At 44.6% G+C, this 12,316-nt stretch overlaps 1 protein-coding gene across 1 annotated transcript in view; it reads right to left on the bottom strand.

The window, feature by feature from the left end:
- Positions 1-1,174: 1,174 nt before the first annotated feature.
- NLRP8 (NLR family pyrin domain containing 8) overlaps positions 1,175-12,316 on the bottom strand; it is a 49,919-nt gene continuing 38,777 nt past the window's right edge. Inside the window, exons 9-10 of the mRNA XM_025365905.1 lie at positions 9,955-10,125; positions 1,175-1,256 (exon numbers count right to left, since the gene is read on the bottom strand). Coding sequence (XP_025221690.1) covers positions 1,175-1,256; positions 9,955-10,125 — 253 coding nt within the window. The remainder of the gene's footprint in view (positions 1,257-9,954; positions 10,126-12,316) is intronic.

Genomic DNA, 12,316 nt, shown 5'->3' with positions numbered 1-12,316 from the left:
ACCATTACCCATCCATGGAAGACCAAAAACCTAGGTTCACGTGAACACTGATAGAACATTGAAGTTTATGTGCTGTGTTGCTCAAAATAGAACCATAGCAAGAAAATAAGCTTTTCTACACATTCCTATAAATATTTAGGGACCATATTGGTCATTGGTAAATGGAAAAATACTTATTTCTGAGCACCTGTTTAAAAGCTAACATCCTAACCACAGAACAATTAACATTTTCTAGGTTTTCCTCCCCCTTCTAAGTTAACAAAAAGCACCTGGATACATGGAAATTGAAAGCAAAACACACAAGACAAAGACTCTCAATGCAGGCAACGAAGAGGGGAAGGTTATTTAAGAGAATGAATTTCGGACTGTCATATGTCAACACTTCTATATATACATAATTTGAATTAAACATTTGCCTTACCACACTGCACAATCCTTTGAAGGGGCTGGAGGACCAAGAAGTGAACCAGGGCTGTCAAAACCAACAAAAGCCTCAGGGGTGGGTAAGGAAATGAGTGTGGTCTGGGGACGGTGATTTTATTTTTAGGGTGAGGTGATTGAGCAAGTTCATACGTTCAGAGCTGAGAATAAAGGTAGAAGCAGCAAGATGACAAAGACTCTTGTCTCTATCCTGCCTTAGGTGACTCAAAGCATTTCATTTCAACTTTATGTAGCACAGATATAGTTTTTCTTCTTGACATGGAGTCTTGCTCTGTTGCCCAGGCTGAAGTGCAGTGGCGTGATCTCAGCTCACTGCAACCTCCACCTCCTAGGTTCAAGCGATTCTCCTGCCTCAGCCTCCCGAGCAGCTGGGATTACAGGTGTCCACCACACTCAGCTAATTTTTCTTTTTTTTTTTTTTCAGTAGAAACGGAGTTTCACCATGTTGGCCAGGCAGGTCTCGAACTCCTGACCTCAGGTAATCTGCCCGCCTCTACCTCCCACAGTGCTGGGTTACAAGGGTGAGCCACCGCGCCCGGCCTTACATGGCATATTAATATACAAAGGGCATCACCGTCCTCACTCCAGGGTTCGAAGCTGAGGTTCTGTGATGTTGACTGGGTTGCTCTGTTTTAGGGGAAAGTGCATTAATGCTTATAGGGTTATAACGCCCTGTATTTCCCTTGAACTGATTAATCAAGCCCCAGAGAAAGATGACTAGATGGTGTAGGGATTAATTTGGGTTAGGTGCGGTCACTTTCTCCTGAGTGAAGGCAGGTGGGTGAGGAGTTGGGGAGAAGTTATTCAAGTCCAGGCAGGATTACAGCCGGAGGGAGGTAAAGCAAGGCTGCTGGTTGAGGTTATTTTCTGAGGATGAGTGACTTCCCTAAGCTCGCACTTTGTCACCATGCTTTTTCTACAGCCCGTACCTCTCCCACACCTTTCTACGCAGGTGTCCTGAATGATTAGAAAGAAGCAGTTAAGATTACAGAGCTCGAAGTCTCAGGCCCAGTTTTGAATATTGATTTGCCGCTTTCTGCCCCAGGCAAGACATTTAATTTCTCTGGGGCTCAGCTTCCTCCCTTGGTAAACAGGACAAACAACACTGTCAGAATGATAAGGCATTTCAGTAACTAAGTTACAGTTAACATATTAGCACAATTAGCACCGTAACACCCCCCACCCCAGACTCCTACTAAATGCGCACATTTGCTAACCCCGACATTCAAGTCGCAGTACCCCCACTCTGTATTCTATTTTATTTATTTTTGAGATGAAGTCTCACTCTGTCACCCAGTCTAGAGTGCAGTGGCGTGACCCTGGCTCACTGCAACCTCTGCCTCCTGGGTTCAAGCAATTCTCCTTCCTCAGCCTCCCTAGAAGGTGGGATTATAGGCGCCTGCCACCACGCCCGGCTCATTTTTGTATTTTTATTAGAGACAAGGATTTCACCATGTTGGCCAGGTTGGTCTTGAACTCCTGACCTCAGATGATCCACCTGCCTCGGCCTCCTGAAGTGCTGGGTTTACAGGCATGAGCCACTGTGCCCAGCCCTCTGTACTGTATTTTAGACCGAATGTCTGGAAAGGACGAGAGACTTACCTAAATATCCCAAGTAAATATGAGGTTTTAGAGGAAGATCTTTACAGCAAAATGGGGTAACTGGACTTTGTTCTTTCGAGGAACCCTTTGGTCCCGGGCTTTGAGCAGCCAAAAGGGAGAGGGTGGGGGCGCCTAGTAAGCTCAATATGCAGGTTCTAATCAGCAGTGGAGAACAAAAGCGGGAAGGACAGGGAGCAAGACAGGAGGAATACTCACCAACTTCACACCTCGCCTCCAAGAGCAGGTCCTGCGCTGGGCCAACTGGCAATCACAGAAAAAAGGCGGCCACGCCCAGCTCCGTGCCCACGAGGCGATAATCCTTGGGGAGCGCTGAGCACGTGATGTTGCTGCTGCCTATTGGCTGCAACCGGCTCTGAACGACCAGCCTCAGGGAACAGGCACTTTTCTGCACCTGTGTGCACCATTTACAGGTGCTGCTGCTGCCAAGAGGCTGCCTTGCCCCCACACACCTGCGCTCAGGGCGCCCGGATGCTAACAGCCTTCAGCTGGCTGTCCCGGAGCAATTAGTGTATGTGTGTGTGTGTGAGAGAGAGAGAGACAGAGAGTGCATGTGTGTGGGAGAGAGTGTGTGAGAAAGAATGTGCAAGACAGAGACAGTGTGTGTGTGAGAGACAGAGAGAGTGCATGTGTGTGAGTGTGTGTGTGAGAAAGAATGTGCAAGACAGAGACTGTGTGTGAGAGACAGAGAGAGTGCGTGTGTAAGAATGTGCAAGACAGAGACTGTGTGTGTGAGAGAGAGACAGAGAGAGTGCATATGTGTGAGAGTGTGTGTGAGAATGTGCAAAACAGAGACAGTGTGTGAGAGAGACAGAGAGTGCATGTGTGTGTGTGTGTGTGTGAGAAAGAATGTGCAAGACAGAGACAGTGTGTGTGTGAGAGACAGAGAGAATGCATGTGTGTGTGAGAAAGAACGTTCAAGACAGACAGTGTGTGAGAGAGAATGTGTGTGAGACAGTGTGTGTGAGAGACTGTGTGTGAGAGTGTGTGAGACTGTGTGTGAGAGTATGTGCGAGAGTGTGTTTGTGAGAGACAGAGTGTGTGTATGAGTGTGTGAGAGAGACAGTGTGTGTGTATGTGTGTGTGTGTGTGTGTGTTGGGTGCCCTTATTTTACATAATCCGGAAGTTGCACTTGGCTTTTTTGTGTGTGTGTATATTGACAAATTATAATTGTATATTCTCGTGGGGTCCAGTGTGATCTTCTATATACACAATGTCAAATGGTTAAATCAAGCTAACAAACACATCTGTTGCCTTGAATACTTATTTTTTTTTGTGGTGAGAACACTTGAAATGTACTCGCTTAGCAATCTTGAAACAGAAGTTTATACTTTTGATAAAGTCCAATGTATTTAGTTTTAGTTGGTTTTGATGTGGACTCTTGCTCTGTGACCCAGGCTGGAGTGCTCAGTGCAAACTCCGCCTCCCGGGTTCAAAGGATTCTCCTGCCTCAGCCTCCTGAGTAGCTGGAACTACAGGTGTGTACCACCACGCCTGGCTAATTTTTGAATTTTTAGTAGAGAGGGGGTTTCACTATGTTGGCCAAACTGATCTTGAACTCCTGACGACAGGTGATCCACCAGCCTTGGCCTCCCAAAGCGCTGGGATTACAGGCATGAAATACTGTGCCTGGCCAAACGTGTTTGAAAATTCCATTTGAAGAATTTATGGTGAACGCATATTAAATTTATGGTCTCTCCTTAGGTCATGAATGTCTTCTGATTAGTTCACTTTTAGAAAGTATAGCATCTTTCCTTTCACATTTAGATTTATACTATACTTGGAATTAATTTTGTATATGGTATGAGGTAGGAATTCAGATTTTTTTCTTCTATGTGTGACCAATCAATTTAGCACCATTTGTTAAAATACGACCCTTTGCCTAGTCTTTTGGAGTGTCGGTTTGTCAGAAGTCACATGATCATGTTTGTGACCTTCTGTTCTAGACTCTATTGTTTCCCAAGTATATTTCTCCAATCTCTAATTAAATGCATGGAAAATACCATACTGTGCTAGCTATCCTGAACTCTCTGTATTTCTTTTTTCTCTTTTTCTTTTTTTTTTTTTTGAGACGGAGTCTTGCACTGTCACCCGGGCTGGAGTGCAATGGCATGATCTCAGCTCACCGCAACCTCTGCTTCCCCAGTTCAAGCGATGCTCCTGCCTCAACCTCCCGAGTAGCTGGGATTACAGGCACCTGCCACCACGCCTGGCTAATTTTTTGTATCTTTAGTAGAGATGGGGTTTTGCCTTGTTGGCCAGGCTGGTCTTGAACTCCTGATCTTGTGATCCGCTCACCTGGGCCTCCCAAAGTGCTGGGATTACAGGCGTGAGCCACCGTGCTTGGCCACTTTTCTTCACATACTTTAGAATTTGCCTGTAAATTTCCATTAGTGTACTTTGGGCATTTTATGGTCATTGCAATAACTTTATGAATACAGCCGAGGAAAACTGTCATCTTTGAAAGACAGTGTTCCTATTCATGAAGTTTGTATATTTCTCCATTTATTAAGTATTCTTTATTTTTGTCTTTTGAGACAGGGCCTCACTCTGTTGCCCAGGCTGGAGTGCAGTGGTGCAAACATGGTTTACTGCAGCCTTGACCTCCTGGGCTCAAGTGATCCTCCCACTTGGCCTCCCAAAGGGGTGGGATTACAGGCGTGAGCCACTGGGCCTGGCCAAGGCACATCTTTTTTTTCTTTTTCTTTTTTTTTTTTTTTTTTTGAGACAGAGTTTTGTTCTTGTTGTCCAGGCTGGAGTGCAATGGTGCGATCTCGGCTCAATGCAACCTCCACCTCCTGGGTTTAAGGGATTCTCCTGCCTCAGCCTCAGGAGTAGCTGGGACCACAGGTATGCACCACCACGCCCGGCTAATTTTGTATTTTAAGTAGAGACGGGGTTTCTCCATGTTGGCCAGGCTGGTGTCAAATTCCTGACCTCGTGATCCACCCGCCTCGGCCTCCCAAAGTGCTGGGATTATAAGCCTGAGCCACCGCACCCGGCCACAACTTTTATTAAGTTTATTCCTATTTGAGATTATTGATACCAGTATAAAAGAAATTTTGTTATGCTTTTAAAAACTGCTTAATAGTACATAGGAATACATTTTTATTTTCATATATCGAGTTGTTGTGTGTAGGATCTTATTAAATTCACTTTTTGTTATTTTTTAATCCCCTGGGTTTACCAGGCTTATCAGTTCTTGTTCTACATATGCAATCATATTGTTTGTGAAAAATGACAGCTTTATTTCCATCTTTATAATGTTGTATTTATTATTCCTCTTATTGCCTTGTTACACTGACTAGGACCTCCAGTACGAAGTTAAATAAAAGTTGTGACAGTGGCTGGTTCCTTTTCTTTCTGTCTCATTTTTATCTTAGGGAAAGAATTTTCACTACTCTCCAATAAACATGTCAGCAGTAATTTTTTAGAAGCCCTTCCTCAAATTAAATAAGTCACCATCGGTTCCAAGTTTGCTAAGCGTTGTTTAAAAATCATAAATTGATGTTGAATTTTATCAACTTTTTTTTTTTTTTTTTTTTGCGTCTACTAGGTTGGTCTTCCTGAATCTGAAATAGTTCCTGCCGACTTTGTGTTCTTGTTCTTTTATGTCACTGAGGCCCTGTCATGTTTATCTCAGCACATTCTATCCGCAGGCACGTGATATCCATTTGTCTTCTTATTGGTGATGTTAACTTTGAGCACTTGGCTAAGGCACCAGCTGCCCTGTTTTCCCACTACTCTTACTTTGTAATTCACATGTAGTTTCTGGGGAGAACCTTAAAGACTCATGAGTACGCTGAGTCTCCATCTACCGGTTTCAGCACCTCCTGATGGTTTCTCTAATGCCACATTTCTTTCTTCCTTTCCTTCTTTCTTTCCTTCTTTCTTCTTTCTCTCTCTTTCCCTCTTTCTCTCTCTTTCCCTCTTTCTTTCTTTCCCTCTTTCTTTCCCCCTTCCTTCCTTCCTTCCTTCCTTCCTTCCTTCCTTCCTTCCTTCCTTCCTTTCCTTCCTTCCTTCCTTCCTTCCTTCCTTCCTTCCTTCCTTCCTTCCTTCCTTCCTTCCTTCCTTCTTTTTCTTTCTTTCTTTCCTTCTTTCTTTCTTTCTTTTTCTTTCTTTCTGATGAGGTCTCACTGTATTGCCCAGGCTGGAGCGCAATGGTACAATCTTGGCTCACTGCATCCTCCACCTCCCGGGTTCAAGTGATTCTCCTGCCTCAGCCTCTGGAGTAGCTGGGACTATAGGCATGTGCCACCACGCCTGGCTAATTTTTGTGTTTTTAGTGGAGACAGGGTTTCACCATGTTTGCCAGGCTGGTCTCGAACTTCTGACCTCAGGTGATCCACCTGCCTCAGCCTCCCAAAGTGCTGGGATTATAGGCGTGAGCTGCTGAACCTGGCCTACTTTCAAAATATTCTTTTTCCTTTGCAATAAATTGCCCTATGCTGCACCTCCTTTGCTGTGTGTCTATTGTTTAAATTCTTTTAAATGAAGACAAGAACCGAGGTCTCATAACTGCCATCCACATTTCTACCATTGTTTAGTTTGATGATTAAATTATTCCAGATTTGGCCAGTGAGAACTCATTCAATCAGGCTCCTTGTTCCTATTGCTATGTCCCCATTATTATTATTATTATTATTCAGAGACAGGGTCTCTCTCTGTTACCCAGGCTGGAGTGGAGTGATGCATCATGGCCCACTGCAGCCTTGAACCTCTGGGCTCGAGTGATTGTCCCACGTCAGCCTCCCAAATACCTGGGATCACAGGCATGCACCATCAGGCCCAGCTGATTTGTAAAACATTTTTAATGTAGATGGGGTCTCCCTATGTTGCCCAGGCTGGTCGCTAACTCTTGGGCTCAAGCAGCCCTCCACCTTAACCTCCTACAGTGCTGAGAGCACAGGTGCGAACCACTGGCCTGGCCCCCATGGTTCTCTGAGCATTGTCTTACTTCTGACACAAGATGTTCCAGACCCACTCTGTACATTCCCAGCACCAACTGTGGAGTCAGCTCTTTCTCTGAAGATTCTTGGTCCCTTTAATGAGGAACAGTACTTAGAAAACAATACCTGAGTACCAGTGTGCTGTTTCTATGATACCATTGTTTCTACACTTAGGTTTCTTTTTCATGGCTGAATAGTACTCCACTGTGTATAAGAACCACATTTTTTTTGTCCATTCTTCTGTTGATGGACTCTTAGGTTGCTTCCAAACCTTGGCTATTGTGAACAGGGCTGCAATAAACGTGGAACTGCAGATAGCTCTCTGATTTACTGATTTATTTGGGGTATATACCTAGCAGTGGGATTGCTAGGGTTGAGGTTGAGGATCCCAACTCCTCTGGCTTTTGAAATAAAATTTCTTCAGAATTAAGAAACCAACCTGGGCCTGGCGCGGTGGCTCACGCCTGTAATCCCAGCACTTTGGGAGGCCAAGGGGGGGGCAGATCACGAGGTCAAGAGATCCAGACCATTCTGACCAACATGCTGAAACCCCGTCTCTACTAAAAATACAAAAACACTAGCTGGGCATGGTGGTGCATGCCTGTAGGCCCAGCTACTCAGGAGGCTGAGGCAGGAGAATCGCTTGAACCCAGGAGATGGAGGTTGCAGTGAGCTGAGATGGTGCCACTGCACTCCAGCCTGGCCACAGTGTGAGACTGTCTCAAAAAAATAAAACAATAAATAAATAAAAATAAATAAATAAAATAAAATAAAAAGAAAAGAAAGAAACCAACCTGAATGATACCTGATTGTTACATTGTAAAAAGATGGCTGTTTCAGAAGGGAAGAAAAAAAAAAATTGTGATTGCTTTCTAGATCTTTGAGCTCTAAATGCTGCCATAACTAATTTAAGAGTATAGTAGTTAGTTAGGACCTTAAAAAGTTAAGAGTTACACTTCATTTTTAGAGCTCCTTAAACACGAGGTGGTTTCCTTTTTCCAGTACTTGCTACATTTATTATCTTCCTTAGAAGTTCCTTGTGCACACTTTCCCCAGACAAGCAAAGGAACACGTTTCTTCCTTAACAGTCTACCGGTAAATAAATCACACTCTAAAAAATTTCCAATTGCATTCATGCATATTTTTAATTAAAATTTTCTAATACCCTTGAAGATATGAAGACATATCTCCAAGAGGAGATGTTTACATGACATATTCAAAGACATTTTGGTAGCCAGGAGTAGATGTGGGTTGAACTCGCCTTATCTTGGTGCCCCAGTACAGTGACTAATCTATGTGTTAACACATGACACTCCGTAACATTGATGGGGTTATTTGGAGGTCATGCCCTACACCAGTTCCCAGAATGAATGGAGCCATTCCAGACTCAGGACGGCCCACAAAATAGGCAACTGTTTCCCAATTTCTCATTAGGAAAAAAATACCCAGAGGACCACCAGATCCGTCGCCAGAGGGTCCAGGTCGATTCATCCCTATTGCTTCACCATAGCGCTAAGAATTCCAGTCCTGTATTATCTTCAGGAAGTCCCTTTCCACTGGAGGGCCTTCCAGTCTTGCCAGCATATCCACTTCGTTACTGTCTTTCTTCTCCCTGGGAAGGATAAAAACAAGGTTTTGTTTTCTTACATTTGGTTTTCCTTTGCAGCCCTGAAACAAGGAGGCAAAACCTCTAGAACAGAAATTTACCACCTAGGAGACCACCCTGGCCCCATGCAGTTGGTCAAAATGAATAGGGGTGCTCTCGGGAGCTCAGGAATGAATTTGAAGTGCCTTGGGGTTCAACCAAGACATTTTCAATGATCCCTCCTCCTGTAAATCACACCCTTGGATCGCTCCCTCTCTCACTGCAATGTCATGAGCAACTCCCTGGAGAACAACTGAGGCCCCACAGCGCACAGCCACACAAGTAAGCCTGGAAGCAGATTCAACAGACGTCATCAAACCCCAGCCAGTGGCTCAACTGAGACCTTAGGAGATACCACGAGCTAGAACCACCCAGTCATCTCGCTGTCCTATTTCTGACCCTCAGAAATTGTGTAAGACAATACGCCTTTATATTGCTTTAAGTTACTAAACGTTGAGGTAACTCGTTGCATAGCAATAGATGACTAATACACCAGGAAAATTGTATCCTTCACCTGGAACCCACCACTGGTTGAGAACATGTGTTAGGCACTGTGCTAAGTGCCGTGTGTGTGTATGTGTGACTTTTCTTTCAGTCATCATTAAATCTCCATGGGGAAAGACACCATTTCAGTTTTATAGATGAGCAAATCAACGCGCAGAAAGATTGACTTTTTCACTGCTCCGTAGCTGGTAAGTGGTAACATCAAACTCAGTTGTTCAGGAAGAAAAGGTGAAGAAATGAAGAAAAGAGAAGATAAAGACAAGAAAGAAGACATCAGACAGGTGAATCCCAGTTAACAGTTCCTTTAGGTAAAAGTGGGAGTTGGGGGTTTGAACAGCTACGCGGAGGGAACTATAAATCCCCAGGAAACAAAAGCAGAATGGTAGCAACACGGGAAACAATCGCATTCCAGGTCCACCATCTCACTTTCCATTTTTAGAGTCAGGGTCTCACTCTGTTGCCCAGGCTGGAGCGCAGTGGTGTGATCATGGCTCACTGCAGCCTCAACCTCCTGGGCCTAAGTGACCTTCTCACCTCAGCGTCCTGAGTAGCTAGGACTACAGGCATGCACTACCATGCCTAGCTAATTTTTGTATTTTTTAGTAGAAGATAGGGTTTTGCCATGTTGCCCAGGGTGGTCTGAACTCCAGACTCAAGCGATCTGCCTGTCTCAGTCTCCCAGAGTGCTGGGATTAGAGGCATGCACCACCACACCCAGCCCAGCATCTCATTTTTTTTACAAGGAGCTTCTCTTGGGTGATTGGTTTTGCACAGGGAACCCAGTGGAGACTTACAAAATGACCTCCTCTCTCTTCTTTTGACTTGAGAAGGCCTCACACAAGGTCAGAATACCATCAACTTCGATCACATTCTTGCTCAAGTCCAGATGTCTCAGATGTTGGTTTTTACAGAGCATGGAAGCCATGGCCTGGCAGCAGATGGAGGTGAACAGGCAGTTTTCCAGCCTGTGACACAGAAACAGACAGCCGAGAAGTCATCATGACTCATGTGAGAGCTCAGCTGGTGTGACGGCTTACAGCCGAGAAATCACACTAACAGGAATGCGTGATATTGTTTCCACCATGTCTCAAAGAGGTGCCGTGTGTCATCAATACAATGCCAGCCCATGAGAGTCCTTGAACAAAGAGTAAAATTCATGGATTATTAGATTAATGGGTTAATGGGTTATTATGGGAGTGGGATGGGTGACTTTATAAAGAGGGAAAGAGATCTGAGCCCATATACAGCATGCCCAGTGACTCACTAGTGACCCTGCAGAGAGTCCGCATCAGCACTAAGGCTCTCACCAGATGCAGCCCCTCCACCTTGGACTTCTCAGCCTCCATATCCCTTTGTTTATAAGTCATGCAGTTTCAGGTATTCTGTTATAAGCAAGAGAACACAGACTAAGATGGATAGGGTCCATGAATTTTATACTGAGCCAAGTTACTGCTCATGGCCGAAACTAGATTAAAAAAATAATGTCATACAAGCAAAGACTTAGAAAATACTGCATAAACACTTTCAGGTATAGAAAGTTCTTTTCTACCTGAAAATATATTTCACTCAATCTAAGAGATAAATCAACATTTAAAACCCAAACTAGATTTGAGGAGTCAAAGAATCATGACTGGCAGTGATTCATACTGAATTTAATTTGAGAAGCAAATCATCAACAAAAATGAACACCATTATCCAAACTAATCCTAGAAATGAAAGGTGTACTACAAGACAATAATTTAAACGAGCTAGATTAAATACCAAGATTATACTAATGGCGAGCAAAAAATTTGGATCGAAAGAGGCAAAATTAGTTTCATTTTTTGATCATGAGAGATGTTTACAAATCTTTTGCAAATACTAAAGGTAACCAAAGAATTAAAAAGAGAATGAATGCTTTTATATCACTGGCTGGTATACATGTTAGCAAAGAGACCATAAAAAACAGGGAAATATATACATTATATATTTTCATATATAAATATATTAATGTAATTAATATAAATATTTTAAATATATATAAATATATAATATATTTATATAATATAAATTATGTATATATAAATATATAACATATAATATATAAGTATATAATATATGAGAGAGGTTCCAAGATGGCTGAATAGGAACAGCTCCAGTCTGCAGCTCCCAGCATGAGTGATGCAGAAGACGGGTGATTTCAGGATTTCCAACTGAGTACTGGGTTCATCTCACTAAGGCTTGTCAGACAGTGGGTGTAGCCCACGGAGCAGGGTGGGGCATTGCCTCACCTGGGAAGCACAAGGGGTCAGGGAATTCCCTTTCCTAGCAAAGGGAAGCCATAACAGACGGTACCTGGAAAATCAGAATACTCCCACCCCAACACTGCACTTTTCCAGTGGTCTTAGCAAGCGGCACACCGGGAGATTATATCCCGTGCTTGGCTTGGAGGGTCCCATACCCATGGAGCCTCACTCATTCCTAGCACAGCAGTCTGAGATGGAACTATAAGGCAGCAGTGAGGCTGAGGGAGGGGCGCCCACCATTGCTGAGGCTTGAGTAGGTAAACAAAGCAGCTGGGAAGCTCAAATTGGGTGCAGCCCATAGTAGCTCAAGGAGGCCTGCCTGCCTCTGTAGACTCCACCTCTGGGGGCAGGGCATAGCTGAACAAAAGGCAGCAGAAACTCCTTCAGACTTAAACGGCCCCGTCTGACAGCTTTGAAGAGAGTTGTGGTTCTCCCAGCACGGAGTTTGAGATCTGAGAATGGACAGACTGCCTCTTCAAGTGGGTCCCTGACCCCCAAGTAGCCTAACTGGGAGACACCTCCCAGTAGGGGCCAACTGACACCTCATACAGCCGGGTGCCCCTCTGAGACGAAGCTTCCAGAGGAAAGATCAGGGCCGGGCGCGGTGGCTCAAGCCTGTAATCCCAGCACTTTGGGAGGCCGAGACGGGCGGATCACGAGGTCAGGAGATCGAGACCATCCTGGCTAACAGGGTGAAACCCCGTCTCTATTAAGAAATACAAAAAACTAGCCGGGCGAGGTGGCGGGCGCCTGTAGTCCCAGCTACTCGGGAGGCTGAGGCCGGAGAATGGCGTGAACCCGGGAGGCGGAGCTTGCAGTGAGCTGAGATCCGGCCACTGCACTCCAGCCTGGGCGACAGAGCGAGACTCCG

The sequence above is a fragment of the Theropithecus gelada genome, chromosome 19 (assembly GCF_003255815.1).
Source record: "Theropithecus gelada isolate Dixy chromosome 19, Tgel_1.0, whole genome shotgun sequence".
NCBI lineage: Eukaryota > Metazoa > Chordata > Mammalia > Primates > Cercopithecidae > Theropithecus > Theropithecus gelada.
The sequence above is the reverse complement of the archived record's forward strand: the minus strand, read 5'-3'. Positions and strand labels throughout refer to the sequence as shown.